Source organism: Acartia tonsa, chromosome 6 (genome assembly GCF_053477335.1).
Source record: "Acartia tonsa isolate MP-2025a chromosome 6, ASM5347733v1, whole genome shotgun sequence".
Lineage (NCBI taxonomy): Eukaryota > Metazoa > Arthropoda > Copepoda > Calanoida > Acartiidae > Acartia > Acartia tonsa.
The window spans coordinates 18,665,280-18,691,776 of record NC_137265.1 but is presented as its reverse complement, the minus strand read 5'-3'; the positions used below and the strand labels follow the sequence as shown (position 1 = coordinate 18,691,776).

The following is a 26,497-nucleotide window of genomic DNA, read 5'->3' as shown; positions in this document are numbered from 1 at the left end:
TCTAACTAGTTAAGGTTCTTAAGGTAGTGATTCTTTACGTGTTTCTATAGATTAAGAATATAAATTACAATAAAAAAGTTTTGTTTCTTGAAATTTTAAAAACTACATGGTTTCTTAGAAAGCTTTACGTACTGATATCAGATATTTTATCATCAGAAATATTAGACCCAGATAACCAAAGCTTACTCAGTTTCACTTACCCAGGCCTAAAAGTGACAGGTGCCTTACTCTAATCCATCTCCATGAATAAAACCCAAGCGAAGGGTATTTATTGAATCTTTACAATCATTATGACCACTAAAAGAATTTTCTTTCGATTCACTAAATATTTATTCATTGTTAGAAAAACTTTCCAAAAGATAAAATTGTTTGTTATGTCAATTTATATACGGCAAAAACGCCTTTTTTGTCTAAGCACTTTTCACAAATCAAAATGACTTCTCTCCAAGTGGTACTCAAAGGATTGAAGTTTTTTAAATGATTGTTGGCATAATTTACATGTAAATGGTTTGTCGTAGCCCAGGTTAAGCTGCAAATATTGGCTGCTCAAATCTTTCAAACAACCTAACCAAGAGTATTTGTCAGATGAAGAAAAACCAGGGCTAAATCTACAAGGATTTATTCATATTTTCAACATTTTTCGTCACTTTAAAAAAAGGCATAATTCTAAAAACTTTACATGTTTCTATTATGCCAATTCATATGGAGCAAATGAGCCTTTTTAGTCTGTAGCACTTTTTCACAAAATCTGCATTGATAGCTAAAATATCCAGGAAAATGGATACTTTCCACGTGATATTCAAAGTGTTCACGCTTTTTAAATGGTTGCTGGCATATTTTACATGTAAATGGTCGGTCATATCCTTGGTTAAGCTGCAAATATTGACTGCTCAAATCTTTCAAACTACCTAAAAAAAAGTATTTGTCAGAAAAAAGCTAGATTTATTTCTATTTTTAACGTTTATCAACACTTTTAAACAAGCGCACAATTTCAAGAAAATGTTACATGTTTTTACTATGCCAATTCATATGGAGCAAATGAGCCTTTTTAGTCTGTAGCACTTTTTTACAGAACCTGCATTAATAACTAAAATATCCAGGAAAATGGATACTTTCCACGTGATACTCAAAATGTTGAAGTTTTTTAAATGATTGTTGGCATATTTTACATGTAAATGGCCGGTCGTAGCCTTGGTTATGATGCAAGTATTGACTGCTCAAATCTTTCAAACTACCTAAACAAGAGTATTTGTCAGAAAAAAGCTATTCAACCCAATTTTGAAAAAAAATATAGATATATTTTCAGAGATTTTTATCAATGTTACATGTTTTTATTATGCCAATTCACATGCAATACGTAAGCCTTTTTAGTTTGCAGTACTTTTTTACAGAACCAGCATTGATAGCTAAAATACCCAGGAAAATGGATGCTCTCCACGTGAAACTCAAAGTGTTCACGCTTTCTGAATGGTTGTTGGCATATATTACATGTAAATGGTCTGTCATGGCCCTTGTTATGTTGTAAGTATTGGCTGCTCAAATCTTTCAAATTTCCTAAACAAGAGTATTAGTTAGCAACAAGCAGGGATCTTAAGGGATAAGACAATCGACAATAACTTGATGCACATCTTCAATGATGATAAAACAAAATTAACCCATATCCGTGAATAAAAACCATTGATTAAAAAGTTTTGACTAGAAAATGCCAGCTTAAACCAACGAATCAAGATTTATTTAAAGTACCCAAAGTTTTTAAGCCAACAAATGAGATTATAAAACTTTGGGTACCAGTATGATTTACATTTCAATGTGCCTTCACCTCCCTATGGAAAAAAAATATTTATTTCACAAAACTAAAAAATATTAAAAGGGTATGTAAAAAAAGGAAAATCATTTACAAAATTTAATTAAATATATTTGAAAATGTAAAAAAACGGTATCAGCAGTATCAACAGATCTTTATAAGATAACAATAGATAAGTCAAGTTTTAAAATACTAACGGCTGGGCCCATAGCATCTAGGGGCTCTGTAAATAAAATGATGAGAAGGGCGGAGAAAATAACCTAAAACCATCCCAAGAATTTAATCTAAAAAAATAGCCTAAAACTATCCCACATCCTGAGTGAAGCTTAACTAAAATGGAGACCTCAAATAGTTAAGCAGTTATCGAAATCATAAGCTCCAGACAAAAAAAAAACTTACTCCTTCATATAAAGGATGGTAACTTTGATTCTTTTCACGTGTGGCCAATAAGCGTTAACCTTGCGTTTGCTTTCTTATGACTTGCCAAATGTCTGTTGTATAATTTCTTTGTTTGTTTGACCACACCACAATCCTCACAAACATAATGGTTGGGGAAATGATTGCTCTCCAGATGATCTATTCCATGGTGGCGGTGCTTGAATGTCTGCTGGCACAGTGTGCACTTGTACATGCGGACTCGACCCTCCTTTTCGTCCACAAGATGTTGTGCGGCCAGTTTTCGTATGTCGTTCCAGGCGTCTAGAAAAATCATAATTTGTTAGTATATAAGATTAAAAATTACATGATATTAGGATAAAAAGTATTTTTTTAAAGCAAAGATTATGACATAATATAAGATTATTAATAACTCTCACCACTCGTTCTTAATTCAGAAAAAAATATAGAATTTGTGATTGTAAAGGTTACCCTATTATAAAAATGATTGTTGGCATAAATTACAAGAGTACTATTATTAGTTAATATTTCTTAGGACAATAGGTATGTAATTAACAATAAAAATATTGCCTTTTTTTATTAGTTGGAAATTAAACATATCATTAAAACTTACAGAAAATATTAACAAGAGTTGAAGTATGAAAATCTTATGAGAAAAAACTAAATTCATTTCGATAAATGCTGTAAAAATGCCATATATCATTATGTTTTTTGGAACAGCTGTCATACTCAATTACATAAGAGGGAGGAATACGGGTCAGCAATTGGACTTGTATAAAGCTACATTACTAATAATTACAATATCTCTAGCAAAATAAAAACTTTATTTCAAATAAAATTATTCTTTCATAAATAAAAGTTGATATAAAAAGTTTTTTAAAAATCAGTAAAAAAAATAATTAACATTTTGTTTCTGAGAATTCACTTATGCTTAAGGGCATGCCTGTTAAACGATTTCTTTGTAGTTTTAATTTCCCCACAGACCAGGCAGGTATAATGTCCAGGGAAATGGATACTCTCCAGGTGGTTAAGACCATGGTGCCGGTGCTTGAAGCCCTGGCCGCACAGCCCGCACTTGTACTGGCGGTCATTTTGCAGATCTTGAATTAAGATCTTTAAAAAAACTTTTGAGGCAGACAAGCAAATAAATATAAAGGTTTACCACAAGATTTTATTCGACTAAAACATAAAAACTTACATAAAGCAGACTATATTACATAAAATGGCATTAGTTATTACATCAATTTTACTATAAAAGCAGGGTTCTTAGGGGATAAGACAATGGGATATAAATTAACATTCATAAACAAAATTACCAATTCTGTAGTTTAAGATTATGGTTTGGAAAGTTTGAACAAAACCTGTTTTGAAACAACCAATCAAAATTAAGTACCAGTGAACTTTACAATCCAATGTCATCTCCCTCCCAGCATACAAGTCAATATATTACATAAATTTTAATAGGTACAAGATAAAAAAAATGAGGGTAAAAACAATAACCTACTCTAAACTTTTTTCACAATATCCATTCACTTAATGTTTATACAAAGCATGCAAAATGTTTTTGTCCAGTGTGGCTTTAAAACCGATTAATATCCACGGGATAAGAAACGGTTCATAGCCATTCTTAAAAATCATGTATAGCATCGTATTACATACAATTATTCACAAATATTAAATGAAAATCATAAAAAAAAATGTTTAGACGGGACCATCTGTCCCTCGGGGTTAACAAAACTGATTTAATCTTATGATTTTTCATTTTACTAAGCGTGGAAAGCTGTCTATAATACGTTGCCATAAATAACTATTTTTCTCACTACACTGGTAATAAACCATGACCAAGATATATTTCTCCCATCGGTGAAGAGAAGTTAGCCACAGAAAATTGTTGGCCTATGCTGAAGGCCCCCAGAAGCCAGCAAAAAAGGGCTCAAACATAAATATTCCTCTCTGTATTCATGTTAATCCAACTCAAAAGTTCTTAATTCCGTTGCACCTGCGGCGCTCTCAGCAAGTCCTTATGAGTTTCCCTCATATGTTGGTCAAACATCTTTTTCGTCGTTTTCACTACGACCCCGTCGCAGAACCGACAGACATAGTTGCCGGGAAAATGGACGCTTTCCAGGTGGTTCTCTCCGTGCATACGTCTCTTGAAGGTCATGTTGCACAGGGTACACTCAATAGGACGTTCATCTTCGGGAGCTGTGCCTTTCACTACAAAACGATTTTTTTAAGAATGCTATTTCATGAAAAAATCAGCTTTAATTGCAGTAATCTCTACCTACCATTTATGGCTCAAAATTAAGTAGCGCAGCTACTATATAATAATGATATGTCTACCATGATATTTTTTATTAGCATATTTTGTAAGATCATAAATTGCTTAAAGGGATATTTCCATAAAGTTTGTTATATTAATATGTAATTGCACTTAGAGCAATGACCCTCCAAATGTTATAAATGAATATTTTAAACTAGCGGCTATGGCCCTAATTATCTAGGGTCTGATCTAAGCCTAATCTAAGCTTACATAAAATGAAGTACAAAATCGGTTAAGTAATTATTGAGATCTTAAGCTTCAGACAAGAACCCTTAGTAAATTATAAGGATAATATAGAAAAGAAAAAAATAGACTTCATCACGCACATTTTGTGACTAGATTTCTTTCTTTTTATCATAAAATTTTTAGACTTGCTGTAGCTGTGCTACCTAAAGGGACAAAATCATCTCTATTAATTCAAATATAAGAATCGTATTGTTTCCTATTGAGATTCTCTTGAGATAGACTTCACTCATCTCCTTCAGGGTCAGGGCATCCTCATCCTGTACACCTAAACAACAGATATCTGGTTAGTAAAAATATTTTAAGTAAACATGTACCTTCCAACAGCTTTTTCGCCTGCCAAATAAATCTAGAACGTTACTCATTGGACTGGCGAAATGCTGAAAAATAAATAATTTTCTTTACAAAAAAATTCATCTAATAGTAAATCCAACCATGTAAAAAATTTGAAAAAAATATATACATATATCGTGTTTCTTTTACTTGGACTAATAAGCATTTTAAACAATTCAAGACTTCATTTGTCAATTCATATATTTTCATTATGACGAAAAATAAGTGTTAAACAATCTAGCTTTTAACTAGGTAGGTAGCTAATATTTAACATGACTATAACATTTCCTAACATGATGATAATATTTCTTTTTAGTTTCACATACAGTCTGGCAATGTGGGCAGGGGTACTCGAAACTTCCGGGGAAATGTACACCCTCAATATGAATTTCAATATTCTGACGGGTTCTGAAACATTTGTGACATAGGCTACAGGTTAATGGGTACTGTGGGTTGTTGCTTGTGACTGAATAATACTGCTCACAAAGATCTCGGAGACTTCCTAAATAAAATACAAGTGTCACTTATAACAACTATTTTCTGGGTTTTTCTTGAGATCTGTTGACTAAAGACGTACCTATAGGAATGATATACAACATATGGAAAAGGGAAAGTTTTAACCTATTTTCCTTCATTAAGATATCATGTTTTCGATTTACTTTCCTATTCAGAGCAATAATAGCCTCGCGCCATTGTCAAATATGGCAGGTGTTTCATTTTCAAGTAAGAGATTAATAAATGAAAAGAACTCTTTTTAATTACCTTGAAACATTTCAAATTGGTAGACACACTTAAAAAAATAGCTATGCAAGTAATAATTTATATTTCATCTTTATCAATACAATTTCTTTTTATGATTTCTATCGACATGATTTAACAACTTTTTGCAGGCATCGAACACGATACCACAGTACTGACAAGTATAGCTAAACATGCCGGGAAAATGTACCGACTCAATGTGGTAATCTGCCACCCGTCTGTCTGCCGTAAATGTTTTGCCGCATAACGTACATTTGTACGGCCGTCTAGGATCTGTTTCGGAATTAAGAACTAAATATTGATCAGCAAATTCTCGTAGCTTTCCTGAAAAGGGGGTTTAATAATATAAATACCGGTAATAACAGTGATAAAATTCTAAAATACCTTTAAATTAATATAAGAAATTATGAAAAAAGTAGGTATATTTGTTATTAAATTGTATAGGTATAAGTCAATTATCACGAAAAAGTAATGTATAATTTTTAATCCATCACATCCACATTTCATGTATATCATGCTAAAATTGATAAATTATTTTTTTTAATTAATAAGACACTATGGGTAACTAATTATGCGCAAGTTTAATCTTGATCGTCAGAATTATTCAGATTCTCGTGTTTGATAACATCATCACCCCCTCCATCCATATCCTGAGCCTCGCCACTACCATCCATATCGAGAGGCTCGTCAGAATAGATAACATGATCATAGTCTGCGTCCCCCATCTGTATATCAACCTCTGGCTCCATTGTGTTGCCTATGAAGCTTCCTCCGCCCACAGCTTCTGCGCAGTCTTTCTTCTTCCTGTGGTGCTCCCACTTGTAATACGTGTCAAAATTATTGCTACACCTTTAACGTACATAGATATTTATAGAAAAAGATCAGAAAGCTAATTATGAAAATATTTTTTTAGTCAGTCTTTCAAAATCTTAGATCTTAAAATAATTTAAGGGAATTTTTATTTCAAATCTAAGTCTTGGGATGGAATAAGATTACCCCCCATCCCCCAAGATAGTAGGAGCTCAGCCGTTTGTTCTATGTTAAATTAGCAAATAGGACACCTGCCATAAATATGCATATTTACTTAAACCCCTCTCATATATTATGAAATGGTAAGGTTTTACGCATTTGTCCGTTAAAATAACGCAATACACTGAACTAGATGATTCCCAATTTTAAGGAAGCTTAACTTATGTCTCAGGATAGGTTTATGCTATTTTATTTTGGGGGTTTAAAACTTAAGACGGTTCAAAAATGTTTTTTTACTCCCTCCCTTCAACTTTAAATACAGTTCCCCTTAATTTTATATAAGACAGGTGACCTAGAATACACTAATTAAACTTTACGTCTTTTCTACAATTATCTATGTCCACCTGTCGCAAGTGTATGTGATAATTCCGCGAAAGTGAAGACTCTCCAGATGATTCATGCACTTCTTTTTACCTTTAAATGCCTAATAATCACGTATAAGTTGATATTTGACTTACATCGTGCGAAATGTGAAAATAAAGGCTACCTACAGAAAATATTTTGTAATACAAATGATCAGAAATTTTATAGGATAAGCCAATAGACGATAAATTGATTCACATCCCCCAAGCATGAGAATCAAAACATATACAAATCAATCGTGGAAAAGTTTAGACACTGCAAATTTGAACCAATCAATGAGGATCTAAAAATGAGACAACAGCTATGTAACTTCCATTAGATTTAAATCAGATTACAATCATTGGTGGAAAAGTTAGGCCATTTAAAAAAAAAGAAAATATAAATATTAATTTCGACACGATTTAAGTCAAATATGAAAAATTGGCTTCCGTTGACCTTGCCGCATTCGTGACAGGTCCATTCTTGTGGCTGAGGTCCAGGTGACATGTGCACCTGCAGGGTCTGGAATCTTGGATCATCAGGAACTGGCTTCTTCCGCTTTTTCTTCGTTTTGTCGGCGGCTTCATTACCTAAATGGCCACAACTTTTGTTAGTAAAAATGGCAATAACTTTTTTATGCAAGTGATTCAATTGTTCTTTTAAAGATAAATTATCCAAAGAAATACCACTACTGATTTATATAATTCATAAAACTACGACTTTCCCGTTCATTTAACGTTTCCGTGGGCAATTATGAGCAAAATTTAAAATTTATTCTTCCAAGTTCTACCCTCCCCCTTTACTCAAATGCTAACTTCCGATTTCAAAAGAAAAAGCAGTAAAAATATTTTTATATTACAAATTTTCGTTGTAAAAGTTGTCTAATCTTAACGACATTAACTATTTTTTATCATTTTAATAATATACTATCTGAAAAAGAAACAAGTAAACAAAATAAACTAAAAATACAATATCTTCATATATTTATTAAAATATACATTTAACAAAAAAGTAGAAATAAAGCAAAACAATTTGTTTAAATCACAGAATAGTCAATTTTACTTTGTTTGGAATAGAAATGTTAGTTATTTGTCGCACCGTATTAGACAGATTTCCGCGGATATTAAATGAAAAATTAAAGGATCAAAGTAGTTTGTTGGTCCACAGGCCCGATCTTAGGAAACTTGTATCAATACTATGATTTTTATACTAATATTTGTGGAGAACTGTCTGAAATACGATGCTAAAAATGACTACAGTATGGTTGAGAACCAATTGTTACCCAACGGTCTTAAAGCCATATTAGAAAATAACTTGTGTTTTAAAAAGCCAACTTAACATGTTTCTTACTCCTATGCAAGTTAAGTTTATTCTTGCCGTTAAACTCCTCCCCGCAGATGTCACATTTATACAGAAAAATGCCTGGAAAATGTATACTTTCTACGTGAAATAGGCAGCTTTGTTTCTTTCCAAATGATCTTTGACAGAGTTTGCATATGTGGTGGTTATAACTGCGCTCTATATGCTGGGATAAAATGGTGGTGGGGTCATTCAAATCTCCTGAAAAACCCACGAATTACTTGACGAAGCTATTTATTTCAAGGGGTGTAGGAATTGGACAGTGAAAGATAAAACCCCATGATAACAAGGGGGGGGGGGGGGAGGGTTCTGACACATTTGCGTTAACCTGGTATGTAGGCTTTATCTTTGGACTGGGTGGATAGGTTATTAAAGATAAAATCATTCTTACATGATGAATTTTCCCAAGTTTTAAGATTTTTTAGATAGGCCTCCAGGTTCCGGAGCTCCAGACCTCCAGGTGGTCTCTGTACAGGTAAAAATTAAAAATAAATTTATTTTAAGAGTTAGAGGTCAGCTTATGAAACAAAATATGTATGTTTTTTCTTCATATATGTGAATAACATTCAAAAAGATGCATATTTTGTTTTATAAGTTGGCCCTTAACTCTTCAGAAAAAAAATTAGATTTTTTTTCTTCCCTGTACTGAGAGCATCTGGAGGCCTGAGGCTCCGGAACCTGGAGGCCTATCCAAAAATATCTTAAAACTTGGGAAAATTCATCATATAAGAATGATTTTATCTTTAAAAACCTATCCTCTCAGTCCAAAGATAAAGCCTATATACCAGGTTTACGCAAATGTGTCAGAATCCCCGCCCCCCCCCCCCCCCCTTAACATCCATAAAACTTAAACAAGGGGGAAACGAATAACGCAGGCATCCTGTTAAGACAGGGATCTAAAGAGATAAGACACTGCACTGGTTATGATTTGAAATACGTGCTCATTAAAGATAAACAATACTCCCACTTAATTGATTAAAAACTTGGGTTGTAAAGCTTGGAACCAACCAATCAAAATCTAATAGCAAAAGTTTTTTTGATCTGACAAATATTACATGATTAAAAGCTTGAGGTACGGGCGTAATATACAATCCAATCCCTCCCTGTGTAACACCATGTATCTAAAACATTTCAGACAACTAAAACTTTTAAATTTATTTTTTACTTGTATAGGAGCTTAAACATTCCAGAATAAAAGCGATGTAGTAGGACTAGAAAATAAGGATGTTTTTCTTTAACTTAAGTAATTACTAGGTACTTCATTTTAAGGGATTAATCCTGCCTTCTGATATCAATCTGATCTTAATCTACATTCAAGATTTTATGTCCCTCTAGCTAGATACGTCTAGAGAGAGGAGAAGGGTTAACCCTTTAAATTTGAACATTTGGGAGTTGCGTAGGCACCCACAATAATATTAGAATTATAGTATAATAATCCAACCCCAATATAAAAAGCTTGAACGTCCTTGGATATAATGGCAGTACAGACAAATCTATCGTGTAAAAATATATGCTCATTGGATCCTGATATATCTACTACTCGTGTAAAAACCTCTATGGATCGACAGACAAACTAGTTATGAGGTAGCTTAGCTGTTTAATGAAGGACTGAACAGATTTTGAGAGCTATTGGGGCTTTCCTACTAATTGTCTGTTCAGCACTAAAACCACTCTAGTTATATTAAAGAAAAATGAAAAATTGAAGGGTTTAAATATTTACTTTGACTAACCTAGCGGGACTACAAGGGATGTAGAGTAGAATGAATATGACAGGGGAAAATTGTCATCAATTTAAATTGCACTATCCTCTCGCAGTAGGAATGTAGGAGATGGATAAAAGGAGGGGGAATGATCGTTATTTTAGCCCGCTACAGAAATCACTTGGTTTTAGAACGTGAAAATATGGTGCAAAATCCATGTAATAAATCCATTTACCCGAAGCACGTTAACTATACCTCCCCAAAGTAAAGAACAGATAACCCCGACCTTTAATAACAAAGAAAATAGGAGGGAGGGTTCATTGCTTTACAGACAATTAATTCAAATGCCACAAATTACTTTTAATACGAATACTAAAAAAATGCTGTGTAGCATATAAGCGACCCTTTCAATACCACAAAAATAATTTAATTGCTTGAATTGAAAGCCCTACAATAATGTTTCCTTATCAAAACTTAACAAGTATACTTTAAACCGGCAATTTACAGCTTATCTTTTAACTTTATAATGCACTACCCAAAAGAATTATCTAGAAACTTTGACGTGATATTTGCTTCTATGAAGATACAACTTATTTTTGCCAGCAAAACTTTCACCACAAATATCACAAGAGTATGTAAGGATCCCAGGAAAGTGGACAGTTTCCAAGTGTTGGAAGCAGTTTTGTTTCTTGCTAAATGTTTTGCCGCACAAACGGCAGACAACGTTTGCGCCTGGGATGCCATCTATTCGGTCAATATGTTTGTATATTTCGTCTTGGGCTAGTTTTGTCGTCAGTACTCCTAAAAAGGTCGCCAGGTCAAGTAGGTAAAAAAAACATCCAGGAATTAGGGACCAATCATTCAAAATCATTCCTGTAAAGCGTCCTCGTCAACTCCTAAAATAATCTACCCCGACCTACATCACATTTTTCGACATAAGTTTATCGTAAAATAGCCCCAGAATTAATCAAATTAGTGCACCTTAAAAACTATAAATATTGCTGCCCAAAACTATTTTCATTACCATTACTATATTTAGAAATAATGGCTACACCCTTGAGGCACTTGCATGGGGAGATTAGGAAGCTTCCCTGTAAAGGAGAACCATATAGATTCAGCGGTCCAAAAAGATAAGACATCCTATTACTTAGGATTTTTAAAATTAAAGCCATAAAAAGAAAATCAGTAATATGTCAGACACTCTGAACGAAGAGGCTTCATATCATCTTAACGATTCTCGCCTGTTAGTGCTGCATTACCCAGAGACATCTTCATATTAAGTATTTTAACTTTCTTTCATACAAATAAGGACACCTGCCATACGTGAGGTCAAGTTTACCCCTATTTTTTAAGCGACTATTTTCGTCAGTCAGTTAAAAATAATAAAAACCATGGCATAAAATGCTTTTAACCAAGAAATAAAAGTTTTATCGTTATATTTAAGCTTGTTATTGACATGCTACCTAATATTCCCGGATTGTTTACGTCGGCTAAATGTTTGAAATCTGCTAATTAGAACCAATAATTCAGGACAGAAAAAAAGTTTAGCAATTTGAGATCAAGTTGTTGTGAATCTTTGCTATCGGCATTAAGTGAAAAATCCCATTGGCATAAGTCTATAAAAAAAAGTTAAATAAAATCGCAGCGTTAATACAGACATCCAATTACTTTAGTCTTGATTTTAACACAAAAATAAGAGAAACGTTATTAAAATCCTTATGAAATCTAATAAAGGAAACTATTAATTAGCATTTTTTAACACTAGTTTATAAATAAAAAAAACTAATCCTTAAATTTCAGTTTCTAACAACGCTTCTCTAATAATAAAATGATCAATAAAAAACTCAAATAAGTGTGCAAATGTATAAATTTATTGTTTACATTTAATAATACTGATTAATGACAATATAAATGACTAGTATAAAAAGTTAATAATAAAATTCATCTTATTAGTACTTGATCAAGTTTAACATTGCTAATATTTTGCCCCTTATGAAATTTACTAGTGTGTATGTACAACTTATTTCTCCCATTAAAATGTTGCCCGCAAAATTTACATTGATATGTCATACTGTTCTTAAAATGTCTACTTTCAATGTGGTTTTCGCAATGCGATTTTTGGCGAAAATATCGTTCGCAAACAGTGCACATAAACCGTCCCTCCGGGTTATTTTCAACCTTTGCTATGTGTTGAAATATTAAAGCTCTGTGGTTATCACCTGAAAATCAATAATTGCTGGGTCGATATAATTAAAATTACGATTTACTTACCATTAAATTAACAAAAATATTAATAACAATACAAATAACCTAAAAAAGTTAATATAGATAACGAGTATTTCATCATTAATGCTTATTTTTTTTCTGAAAATAAGCTCGAAATTACATAAATTTAAATAATATAATAGACATAATAAATAAAATGAAGATTTTTCCATAGTTAACAAACCTATTAAACATAAATATTTTAATAAATAATTAAGTTCTACAAGCACTACTATGATTATACATTTTCTTACGAGTAGGGAAGCTTTGATTGCAATATCTACATGCATAATAAAAAGTCCCGGGAAAGTGAACACTTTCCAAATGATTTTCAACTTGAACCTTTTGTAAATATGACTTAGAGCATTCCAGACAAAAATATTGTCCTTTGGAATGGCGACCTATGTATTGAGAAAAAAATTCATCTCGCCCAACACCTGAAAAATTACCTAAATCAAAACATTTCATGCTAAAAAAATCGATAAATATAAATATCATAAGCATAATAATTTAAAATTCAACCATTACTTGGTCGATAGTGAAACATAACTGAATATTTCATCCCGTTTCACATTATTAACATAATATAATAACATTAATAAATAAGTTTTATGTTATATGCTTACCTTACATATAACATAACATACCACATAATTAAGCCATTATAAACATAACAAATTAAATAAAATAATAAATATTTCTACAGCCACAAAATAGATAATACTGTGATACTAAATAACGAATGGTGAATAAGAAATACTTTGGCTGATGTTTAACATACTTTTGTGCCGCAGTATTTCATTAATTCACCCATAAATATAAATATTAAATAAATTACTATTAATACTTACCATCAGAGGCGTGCGGATGGGGGGTGAAAGCACCCCAATGTAAAATATAAAGAAAAGAATCCTCCCCTTGCTACACCCAACCCTAGTAAAACGACGTGCACGCCACTGCTAACTATGAATCATATAAAAATAGCTCCCACAAATAACATGTTATATAAGTTTACTATGGATTGACTTTGATTTGAAGATTGATTTGCTTCCCTTTGACAGAAAAAGTAATTTTAGAAACAGGTGTTTACATAGAAATAAATAATTCTATCTTAAGAGAAGCAAACCAAACGAGAAGAACGATTTTCCTACCTTTGTTTCCGTCCACACCGCCAGTCATATTCGGGTCCATTACAGCACTGTCGTATCCTTCGCCATAGCCAGAGTAGTCGTCGTATTCGCCTTCCTCGCCGTAGTCCTCGTCGCCTTGGATCGACTGACCGCCAGCCGACGCCGGTTGAGAGTACATATCACCAGCAACCGAGCCGCTGCCACTAGAAGCGAGAGCGGGACCGGCGGCGCCACCAGCGGCTATCACAGAGCTGTTGCCATCACGCGGCTCCGACTTGACAGGAACCACCTCCTGAATGTCGTCATCGTCCTCCTCTTGGGGCGGCGGTGGGGCTGCTACCACAGGGGGTGCTGAGGGGCGCGACCGTTTAGAGGGCGGAGCAGCAGACGAGTCCCGGTCCACGGAGCGGGATGCTTTGGCAGATGATGGTGGGGGTGAGGATTTTGTGTTTGAGCTGGATGAATTATTCTGGGTGAGACCTTTGACCTTCAACTCCTCGGCGACGGCGAGAAATGAGTTAAGCTCGTCCTGGGCCACGTTCACCTCGCCGTGGTACATAAAATTAAGCACAGATTGGAGATCAGCGTACTTGACGCCCTTCAGGTACAAGAGTGGGTGTTGGTGGGGGTTCCGCTGCAGGATTTTGCGGAAAAATGGGCTGCAGGCGGACAGGATCACTTTGTGCGCCAACAGCTGCTCGTCCTCCTCGCAGACGAGCGTCACGTCCAGGAAATCTTTGGCGTCCCGTATGTCTCTGAATGCATGGCTGATGTTCGCCTCAAAGTCGTTCCACTTGAGACAAAACTTCTCCGTCCCCATCTTGGCACGTTTGTGTTCTTGTTTAGTTCACCTAAAATGAAAATAAACATTCAATAACTTTATGAGAAATCTAGAATTTAAAATAGTAAAAAATACGTACAGTTGCTAGTAAAACATAAGAAAAACTTTATAATTTACTTGAGGGGAAAATTTCATGGAACTAAATGTGTAATTGGTTAAACATATTAGCTGTAAGACAATACATAAGTCAAAGGTAATCTAAAAGCAATATTTTAAAATAATAATACATTTTTTTAATTAAAATCTAACTTAGAAACGGCTACGAGGTAACAAAAAGAGTATGATTAATTTAATTAAAGTCGTAATAAAACTAATATAAGCAAAGAAATACAATTTAAAAAGGAAAAATAATAAAAAAAAACATAACTTACCAGTAATAAAATATTTGTAAAACTCCCAGCGCAGAGAAAAAGTTGATTTTCTTCTTTTATGTTATAATAAAATTAATATTTTTTGATTAGCGTTTCATATGAGATGTTGTCTCTTCAACATGGCGCTGGGAAAAGCGGGAATTTGAGTCGGCTAGGCGGCTAACTAGACCCTCTCCCCAAACCCCACCCCTACAAAGCCAGACGGCTGGCAAATCACCCCTTTCAGTTCCATCTCCTCCAGAAAAACGGCTGCGAAATGTCCCCACTCCCCTTTTTCTAGATAGGCGGCTGCTAGAATGGTGTTTTACCATAACTGCTAGTTTTATAATTTTTTTAGGAGGGGGGGGGGGGGGGTATTTTTTACATTTACAGAGACGTAATTTAAAATTCAAATCACTAGTAGGGTGGGAGATAGGAGATTATCATCCAGGGCCCTGAATGCTAAAAGAGTCCAAATAAAACAAAGTAGTGTTGATGACACACCCATTCAATTCTTTTTGCCTGCATAAACTCGCATAAAATTGATAAAGGGGTTACAAATTTTGCAAAACTTAGACCAAAATAAACACAAATGATTATAGTTAAATTATTGATACTAAATTTACAATTTACAGTAAAGTAGAAACACCCAGCAGAACCCACTTCTTGAAATGTGGCCTTCCACTTTTACGTTTAAGAGCAATGCATATTTGATTCCCATCCCCAATTTAGTTTCAGCCGGCTTTGTAATAACCTCCCCTTTTTACCCTCCCCCATTGCTGTCTCGATATTTGAGTTTGATGTTTAAATATATTTTTGACAAAATTATTACTTTATTGTTTTAAAAATTTTAATATCTGCTTCTTTGTGCTATTTTTTCAACATGATTAATTATTGTGGTAGTAATATAACTAAAAGATATTTAAGGATTGATCTTTTGAAATAACCCACTCCTCTTTCATGCCCCTTAAATTATTGATCATGGGGCCGGTTGTTGTAAAAAGGGAAAATTGAAGAGGGGTCTTCTTTGTTTGGGAGATTTGGGGGCCCCAACACAATTTTTTCAATAAATCATTAGCTGTCTACAATTGATATGGACATTTTTAGTTGTGTATTTTTACAAATAACAATACGATTATTTTAGATCTAAATTCTTAAAATTTTCAATTTTATGAGGAGCTAAAAAATTTTGCAAAAAAATCCTGACAAAGAGGTTAATGGTATTGAAAAAATTGCCAACTTAAAGTTTTTGATCCCATATTGAACAATACGTAAAATAAAGTATTTATTGCTCCATTTTGAGTTTAAAATTCATAATCTTTATTTTTTCAATCGAAGTAAAAAATGGTATAATTATTTTTAAGAGTTGGCAGTTTTTACCTAGTCTAGCTGAACCCCCTTTTTTTACCGGCATTTTGGTGTTGGAGGGGCGAAGGAGAGAAAACAAAACAGGGGAGAGTTTAGTGTAGCATTTGTCGGCTTGCTTGAGAACTTTGTTTTGGAAGCGCTAAACTAAATATTGAGCGGGAAATTCAAATTTTAATTTGGAATAAGGATTAATGGGTACTTTCATATTTCTATTCAATTCATTAAAAAATGATATAATTTTAAAAGTCTTTACTTATTTTTCATTAGATTTTAGCTTTTTTTGTTTGTAATCTACGTTGATATAATTAAAATCGACGAATAATTTGAAATTTGATTTTATATGGCTTATTTAGATTGGAGAAAAAAAAACTATAGAACCACATTCATCAATTTCAGAATAGAGATAATCTATATTCATAATCTCTAAATTGCTAATTGGAGAACAGTGGAGGTACATTTCAGACATGTCATATTGGTTGAAATTGTGTACAGATTTTTGTAGGAAAGGGTATAATTTTTTCAGGTATAAAGTTGCATTTCTTAAGATAAAGCTAATCTTGAGTAAGTCATTTGTGTAGAAAAAATTTCCTAGTACATGACAAAAAAATAAGTTGGTTATGTTTAGTTGAATTTCTTGGGATAAAGTGATTTTTCTAGAAATTTTATTCTCTGTCTGTTTCTGTTTTGATTCAAAAGACATTTATATATTAACAAGTAAAGGTTTCGTGATTTGTTTTAATTATGTACATCATCCATTTACTTTTTTCTTTTCCTACCCTCCTATTCATCACCACCACATATGTCTTCAAATAGCCTAAAACCTGCCCTGTTTAGCAGAACTTCCAAGCAAATTATTAATGGCTCAGTTCAGTTTATGAATACACTAGGAAGGGTTGTTATTACCCATATTGTCTTCGGAATATTATAATAGAAGTGAGTTAGTTTTTTAAAGTTTATTTAACAAGCAAATGAACAATTTAAAATAAATATTGAAATATTTTTATAAAAATTAAATGAAATCAAAATATTAGCACTTATGAAATTTTGAAACATGCTGATACAATTTATTTTTTCTATCAAAAACTTCACTACAAAATTGACAAGAATATTGGAACTGTCCCGGAAAATGAATATTTTTAACATGTTTGACAGCAGTGCTAGAATTGTAGAATATATTTTCACATAATTTGCATTTTCTACTTCTAGGTAATCCTCCTTCCACTTTTGTTATATAATCTAGGAAGTTAAGATCTTCAACTCCTAAAAATAAAGTGTTTTTTTAGTTTTAAAATAACAATTTAATCAAGTTTTTTTATCTTACATAGCATATGAATTCATTCAATTACAAAGAAGTTAAGATGCATCTTAAAGGAAGCCTGAAAGAAATACCACGCTTTAACTGCTGAAAGACTGCCACAAGTAGACCAAATACCCCAAATTTGAAGCCTTCAGCTTCTATAACAAAAAAGTTCTGGGCATTTTAAAATGACATTTTATGTGCAATGAAAATTTTGAAAGAATTGCAATGCTCATGTTGAAAACTTTGAAATTAAACTATGTGGCCTAGAAACAAAATTATAAGCTTATTTTTGTCATAAATTTAGGTTTCCAGTAACTAATTATATTTTTACAATAAAAATACACATTTTTATAGTCAAAATCATTAAAAAAAATTAAGTTTTACTTGCGTTGTACCGAATGTACTGTACCCAATCAGAAGGCTGAATCAGCTTAACAACCAATCACAGCTAAGCTTGTATTAGTTTACCCCTTTGTTTCCGCGCGCTATGATTTTCTTTTAAAAATGCAATTTAAATCGAATTTTTTTCATAGATTTTGACTATGAAATGTGGTGTTTTTATTGTAAAAATGTAATCAGTTACAGGCAATCTAAGTTTCTGACAAAGATAAGGTTATACTTTTGTGTCTAGGCGACGTAATTTAATATTGTTTTTTTCTTTTATGAGCATTGGAAATCTTTCAAAAATTCCATTGTACATAAAATGCTATTTTGAAATGTCTAGAACTTTTTTGTTATTGAAGCTGAAGGCTTTAAATTTGGGGTATTGGCTCTTCTTGTGGCAGTCTTTCAGCAGTTAGAGCGTGTTATTTCTTGCAGGCGTCCTTTAATATGACATTTCAGGGAAATGAAAATCTTTTACAACATTCCAGCCCTCATGTCAGAAATTTCAATAATAAAATACATCTAACATACAATTTTGGCTGCCAAATGAGGAAACTAACATTTTCTACAAGTAAATTTTCAACTCCCTAAAATGTCATTTTAAGATGCCTATAACTTTTTTGTTATTGAAGCTGGAGGCTTTAAATTTGGTCAATTAGGTCTACATTTCGCAGTTTTTCAGCCGTTAGAGCACTGTATTTCCTGCAGGCTTCCTTTAAGGATTAAAAACTCTAAACTTTTAATGTCTTACATTACCTTTTTTAGCAAAAAAAAACTGTTTATTTATATTATTATCAAAAGTTACTGAAATTAGTTATTGACACATCAAGGCAAAGTTAAAAAAAAGGGTTATAATTCTTTATTGTGCACTCTTCTTTAATTTGAAGATTTATGAAATCTTGATACATGAATGTGAAGTTTATTTCTACCATCAAAAACTTCACTACAAAATTGACAAGAATATTGGAATTGTCCTGGAAAATGAATATTTTCAACATGTTTGACAGCAGTGCTAGAATTGTAGAATATATTTTGACATAATTTACACTGCCTACTTCTTGGCAATCCTCCTTCTACTTTGGTTATGTAATCTAGGAAGTTAAGATCTTCAACTCCTAAAAATAAAGTTTTTTTAGTTTTAAAATAACAATTTAATCAAGTTTTTTTTATCTTTATAATTCTTTATTGTGCACTCTTCTTTAATTTGAAGATTTATGAAATCTTGATACATGAATGTGAAGTTTATTTCTACCATCAAAAACTTCACTACAAAATTGGCAAGAATATTGGAATTGTCCTGGAAAATGAATATTTTCAACATGTTTGACAGCAGTGCTAGAATTGTAAAATATATTTTGACATAATTTACACTGCCTACTTCTAGGTAATCCTCCTTCTACTTTGGTTATGTAATCTAGAAAGTTCAGATCTTCTACAATGCCTAAAATAGAAGCTTTAGTTAATATTAAAGAAACAAGGTAGAACAATTTACATCACAGATTCTAATTAATTGAAAACTCATAAACAAATACAATGAATTTATTTGAATGTTTTATAACATTAGGTCAATTTGATGACTTATGCCATTTTGAAATGTGTTTATATAGTTTGTTCCTTCCATCAAAAACTTCACAACAAAACTGACAAGAATATTGGAATTGTCCTGGAAAATGAATATTTTCAACATGTTTGACAGCAGTGCTAGAATTGTAGAATATATTTTCACATAATTTACACTGCCTACTTCTTGGCAATCCTCCTTCTACTTTGGTTATGTAATCTTGGAAGTTCAGGTCTTCTGGAAGCCCTAAAAAAGAGATTCCTGTGAGATTTGAATGAACATCAACAGAATAGCTAAAGCAGCTTTAAGTAAAAGACTAAATTTCCTTTACCTGGTTTACATTCAAAAAGAAAGTTATTAAATTAAAGGCATAAGAGGGTTCATATTATTATGTTTTTTTTTCTAATTCTTAAAAACTTTGCTCTATTGACCTTATTTGGAAATAGGGATTTTTTCTAGGGCTTTAGAGTCAAGACCTTAGCAAAGCATTTGACGAAATATATTCAAGCTTGGGTGTAAAATTATCTAAACACCTAACCAATAACATAAAATTTTAATTTATTCTTCCAAAATGTTTAGTTTTTTCTTCATTTTATTTAATAAATATGGTTAACAAAAAGAAAATACAATGAAAATATTTTTATTTTCATGAAGTTATGCATGAACACTGAAGAGATAGAAATAGATTTTTTTGAAACATTTCATATTAAACTTGTTTATGCCTTTCAGATATATGCATGTAAAGTTTATTTCTCTTATCAAAAGCCTCATTGCAGAACTGACAAGAATACTGAAAATGACCAGGAAAATGGATATTCTCCACGTGCTTCTTAGAAGTGCTGGCGTCATAAAAAACTTTGTAGCAAATATTGCACTGGCGGCTTCTTGAGGGGGCGTCATCAATCTTGGAAATGTATTCAGCAAAGTTGGCTGAAACCCCTTAATAAAGAAATGTAGTTAGTAAAAATTCCAAAAATTGTTAAGCCAAGGAATAAGTGAAAGTTATTATAAAACTTTGGGGACCAGTGTAATAAACAGCCCAATGTCCCCTCCATCCCAGTAACTTGCGTACAAGTCATCAAGACTAAAGAGTAGCTATGTTTAATTCTAACCTTAAAGTAATAAGTAAGGCACTAACTAGGTTAAAAACATCCATAAGTAGCAAAGCACAAAAATTATTAAAGTTTCAAAGTCAGCCATAGATAGGATGCATAGCCATTAGTCATACATATACCCTTTTTTAGTTTTAGTTTAACAAGACTTACAGACATCCTGTTACTTTTATGTAAGGACAATGTCCCCCAAAAAAACTATATTCAAATGAACAAAAAATATATTTTTTCGAGATTTATGTAATCTGGAAACATGCTGATACAGTTTATTTCTTCTATCAAAAGATTCGTTGCAGAACTGGCATGAGTATTGGAAAAAACCGGGAAAATGGATATTCTCTACGTGTTTTGTCGCAGTGCTGGAGTCATGAAAAACTTTGAAGCATAAGTTGCACTGGCGGCTTCTTGTTGGAGTTTCATTGTCAATCTTGGAAATATATTCAGCAAGGTTGGCTGCGCTAAAAGGACCTGAAATAATTAAATATCTATTATTGGTTACCCTCAAAGTGCCTAGTCGAGCACAGAACCCCTACCCCCTTATATTAAATAAATTGGAATTATGGGGGATTATAACAGGTTAGGTTGGGATGGGAACTGGGTAGCTTCACCAGTTTAAGGCACTGCAGAATAAGCACAGCATAGGATGGAAAGAAGAAAAAAAAACTACCCTGACACTATTTTCAATAATTTACAAATTTAGGAAGGAACTTTTTAGTGCTCACTTGACATTTTATTTATTGAAAAGCACCTATACTTCAATTTTCTCTTGAAAGGTGTGAGTTTAAACTATATGTTTAAACATTCACAAAAAAAACTTAAAAGCAAGAAAAAATAATACTTTTATTTGTTTAAATTCAACAAAACATGTTTTGTATAAATATGATTTACAGCTAAACTTTCATCTGCAAAAATGCCATTACAGATTTTGCAACGCCTTGCTCTGGGAAGCACCTCCCCCACTTTTTCTATATGTAGTGAGAGATCATCAAAATTCACAGCTATTTCAATGCCTAAAGCAATAATAATATATTAGATAAATGTGAGGATCTAAAGGATATAAGACAATGGTTGATAAATTAATGTACCTACCAAAGTATGATGAACAAAATTAACTCTATATGAGTAGATTAAAATTATTGTTAAAAAATTGGACACTGTTAGTTTATACAATCCAATCATGATAAGACAAAAAAAACTGGTTTTGAAGCTAACGAATACTAGAACTCAGGCATCCTTGGTTTGGACTTGTTCATATAGTAATGGGTTAATTGTAAATTAGAATCGAATCTTCCTCCTTCCCTCGGTAAATGTTTTATGGTAAATTCAAAGATTTAGACATTTTATAAATAATGGTTTAAATGCTTTAGATATTGATTTTTTAAAATTCCAATAAAATTTATACTACAAATATATTTGAAGACTGTTATATTTTTAAATCAAGAAGAAATAACAGCATTGAATAATAAACATTTCAAGTTTGATATTTATGTTTCATCATGTGCATATTCCGTTGGTTCTCCTTTCCAAATGATTGTCCACAGATATTGCAGGAGTATACAAAACTGTTTGGTAAGTGTATATTTTCAATATGCCTCTTCAAGTTACTTTTATCTAGTGAAAGTTTACCACATATTTTGCATTTAAATGTTTTTCGATCGTTTCCATCTTGTTCTAGTACCTCAATGTATTGTGAAAAAAAGGCACCTAAAAAATAAAAATTTAGTTAGATGAAGAATTAATTAAAAAGAGATTTTTATTATGAAAAGATAAAGATTAGACAATTAAAAAAATTACATATTAAAAAAAAGACTTATGTAATATACCTTAATCTGCGCCTACTCAAAAAGAGGCCTCTTTGAACTTTCAATTTGAGTTTAAAAAGATTTTTCATGGGGGAGGGGGTATTTTTTTCGTTTTCTTAGCAAGATAGAGGTTAGATATATCTTACGATGCACAAACACAATTGGATATCATGATAATTCTATATAAAAAAAATTTACTATGAAAATACATTTTATTACGTAATATTTTATTAAACCTATTCTCATTAATATTAATATTCTTGGTTATTTTTCTTATGTATTATCATGTGCATATTCCGTTGGTTCTCCTTTCCAAATGATTGTCCACAGATATTGCAAGAGTATACAAAACTGTTTGGTAAGTGTATATTCTCAATATGCCTCTTCAAGTTACTCTTATGATCTGAAAGTTTACCACAAATTTTGCATTTAAATGTTTTTCGATCGTTTCCATCCTGTTCGAGTACATCAATGTATTGTGAAAAAAAGGCACCTAAAAAATAAAAATTTAGTTAGATAAAGAATTAATTAAAAAGAGATTTTTATTATGAAAAGATGAAGATAAGACAATTAAAAAATTACATACTAAAAAAAAAGACTTATGTAATATACCTAAATCAGCGCCTACTCAAAAAGAGGCCTCTTTGACTTTCAATTTGAGTTTTAAAAAGATTTTTCATGGGGTAGGGGGTATTTTTTTCGTTTTCTTGGCAAGATAGAGGTTAGATATATCTTGATAGATATCATGATAATTCTATATAAAAATAAATTAACTATGAAAATACATTTTATTACGTAATATTTTATTAAACTTATTCTCATTGATAATATTCTTGGTTATTTTTCTTATGTATTATCATGTGCATATTCCGTTGGTTCTCCTTTCCAAATGATTGTCCACAGACATTGCAAGAGTATACAAAACTGTTTGGTAAGTGTATATTTTCAATATGCCTCTTCAAGTTACTCTTATGATCTGAAAGTTTACCACATAGTTTGCATTTAAATGTTTTTCGGTCGTTTCCATCCTGTTCGAGTACATCCATGTATTGTGAAAAAAAAGCACCTAAAAAAAATAAAAATTAGATAGGTAAAATTGCCTACGCCCCTAGAGAAATCTAAAAGCACTTGAGGGAATGAAAATGGTATTCACTGAACCTTAACATTAAGTTTTAAAATAATTGGTTTTTTTTTAAGGAATGACGGGATGTATTTTTACCTAAGTGCGATTTATCTTTGGAGTGTAATGGTCCCTTCCCCTCAGATAGGCTTATTCCTTCCCTGGACCCATGAAGAGCTTCACTTAAAGAGATCCAATGCCACACACACACACAGACAGAGAGTTAGACTTTTATTTATGGGTGTATTAATTTTTTAATGCAAAATATTAATTATCATATATTACTAAACAACACATTTTAAATTTATCATCATTGTTAATATTCTTGATTATTTTTCTTATGCATCATCATGTGATAACTTCGTTGAATCTCCTTTCCAAATGATTGTCCACAGATATTGCAAGAGTATACAAAACTGTTTGGTAAGTGTATATTCTCAACGTGCCTCTTCAAGTTACTCTTATCAAGTGAAAGTTTACCACATATTTTGCATTTAAATGTTTTCCGATCGTTTCCATCTTGTTCTAGTACCTCAATGTATTGTGAAAAAAAGGCACCTGAAATGATAATAAAAATCAGATAGGTAAAAGCGCCCACGCCCCTATACTTGAGGGAAAGACAATGGTGTTGATTGGCCATCAACATTAAGTTTTTTTAAAAATTGTTGGAAAGGGGGGGGAGGAGGGGTATTCTTATGTAAAGGCGATTTATCTTAGGAGTGTGAGGGTCTCTTCCTCTCAAAATAGGCTTAAGCCTTCCCTGTCCCAATGAGGTGCCTCACTGCAAAGCAGAACCATATCGGTTCAGCGGTTAGGGAGATTCAACGCTTCACACACACAGATAGAGTTGGACATCATGTTACTTTTATATAAAGATGAAATAAATTTTTAAATTCATAATTGCATTTTATAATATGTTACTAAACACGATTTTTAAAATAATTATCATTGATAATATTCTTGATTATTTCTTTTATGCACCATCATGTGCTTGTTCCGTAGATTCTCCTTTCCAAATGATTCACCACATACAGCACAGGAGTATACAAAGCTATCAGGCAAATGTATATTTTCCACGTGTCTCTTCAAATTAGTCTTGTCTGTTGATATTTTCCCACATATCTTGCATTTAAATGATTTTTGTCCACCACTTCCAAGATATATTGTTTCTATGTACTGTGAGAAATATGCTCCTGAAATTAGTACAATTTATGTTAGTAATTTTCATTTTACGAAAATTTGGATCTAGCGCAGTTTACATTAATATTGAAAAACTATTTTTTTATTCTCCAAAAATATTGCACATAAAGTATAATAAGATTTGGATCAGTTCACAGTTAAATGTTACTGGGAATAGTTATCTCAAAAAATCTATGAACTTTAAAGGCTGCTAGCTGCAAAACGGCTGAACATAGATGTCATGCCTGCACACTGTGTTAAGCAGAATAAGAAGGCCTAAAAATAATTTGGAATAGCCAAGATCCAATGATGCACAGGGAAAGTTTCAATACAGAAAAAAAGCGTAAAATAAAACTTTTTTCGCGCATTTATGTGCACTTCGAGATATTTGAGCATTATTGAGTAATGACTAGAGAGTAAGATATCATGTTATAAAGGATGAATCATTTTTATATGTATAAACATTTTATTTAAAAAAATACAATATAATAAACTTATCATCATTGATAAATATTATTGGTTACGTTTTTTGTGTTTCATCATGTGCATGTCCCGTAGTTTCTCGTTAACAAATGCTATTCCACAAACAGCACAGTTGAACCAAAAAAGATCATAAAAATGAAAATTCTCAATGTGTCTCTTCAAACGAATTCTGTTTGGTAATATTTTCCCGCATATCTTGCATTTAGATGATTTTCGTCCACCATTTCCGAGATATATTGTTTCTATGTTCTGTGAAACCAAGGCTTCTGAAATTAGTACAATTTATGTTAGTAATTTTAATTTTACTAAAATTTGGATCTAGTCAAGTTTACATCAATATTGAAAAAGTATTATTTATATTTTTTAGTCATCAAAAACTATTGCGTACGAAGTGTAATGAGATTTGGATTAGGTGCAGTTCTCAATTAAATTCTCTTGAAATTATTACAATTTAATGTTAGTTAATTTCATATGTTTATGAACCACAAAATTCAAAAAGTTTCCTTGTTACAACAAAGATAATTTAAATATTCAATTCAAAAGTACTAAAAACTAAAGTCTACAAAAATTAATATGTTTCAACTTAAATCAAATGTACATTTTAAGCAAGGATAATTATGTCCATAAGGTGTAGTATCAAAGTTCACAATACTTTAGAGGGTGAAAAGAGTTAATGGAGTGGAAGAAAAGAATAGAAGGAAAAGGAGATAAATGGAGAGGAAAAAGAGGCATCCACGGAAATACCCTCAATTTATAGAGTAGCTTCACTGCTAAAATATTTCTGAATAGTCTAACACATCAACACAACTAAAATATTTTGATATTTTGTATATAATAATCAATTTATTCAATATGTTTATGTTTCTTATTAATATGCAGATTTAAAAGATTCCTCTTGCCAAATGTTTCACCGCAAAACCTGCAAGTGTATGTGTAAAAGTTGGGCAGGTGAATGTTTTCCACGTGTTTCTTGAGGTTGCTGCTGTCCATGGAGGTTTTGCCACAAAGAGTACACCTGTGGTACAAGGTGCCATCTTGTAGATACTTCTCCAGGTATTGAGAAAGGAAACTGCGACCTAAAACAGTAAAAAAAAATCAAAATAAAATTTTAGATAAATTTTAATGTACAATATACTATACATCTTAGTAAATCCTAATTTTAAAGTCACAGAATCTGTGTCTGTCTCTGTGAAGTGTACTGAAGGATCTCACCAACCGCTTTGGTTCTCCAATAAAGTGTAGCCCCGCCCCCCATCCCACAAAAAAATATATGATTACAGACATGCTTAGAGTTCTATAGCCTTTAAAAAATTA

The 26,497-nt window shown here is 32.1% G+C and overlaps 1 protein-coding gene and 1 long non-coding RNA gene across 51 annotated transcripts in view; both read right to left on the bottom strand.

Annotated features, from left to right (window-relative positions):
- The window catches only part of LOC145323193 (uncharacterized), a 100,518-nt gene extending 85,014 nt beyond the window's left edge, over positions 1-15,504 (bottom strand). For 38 of the 50 annotated variants that reach the window (XM_080165612.1, XM_080165629.1, XM_080165627.1 and 35 more), the window contains exons 1-2: positions 14,896-15,504; positions 13,705-14,534 (exon numbers count right to left, since the gene is read on the bottom strand). In XM_080165612.1, the coding sequence (XP_080021738.1) occupies positions 13,705-14,503 (799 nt within the window). In that variant the 5' untranslated portion in view covers positions 14,504-14,534; positions 14,896-15,504. Of the gene's footprint in view, positions 1-1,276; positions 1,555-1,893; positions 2,028-2,226; positions 2,504-3,357; positions 4,421-4,968; positions 5,035-5,282; positions 5,602-6,262; positions 6,708-7,231; positions 7,312-7,685; positions 7,820-8,200; positions 8,790-10,716; positions 11,090-12,141; positions 12,508-13,704; positions 14,535-14,895 lie in introns of those variants that run through there. The other 12 variants (XM_080165596.1, XM_080165607.1, XM_080165613.1 and 9 more) reach the window with 12 other exon arrangements.
- A 1,676-nt stretch (positions 15,505-17,180) lies between these two features.
- Positions 17,181-18,973, bottom strand: LOC145323202 (uncharacterized). The gene is made up of 2 exons (XR_013880877.1): positions 18,683-18,973; positions 17,181-17,502 (listed from the first exon to the last, which is right to left on the bottom strand). It is a non-coding gene; the product is annotated as an uncharacterized LOC145323202 (long non-coding RNA).
- Positions 18,974-26,497: the final 7,524 nt, after the last annotated feature.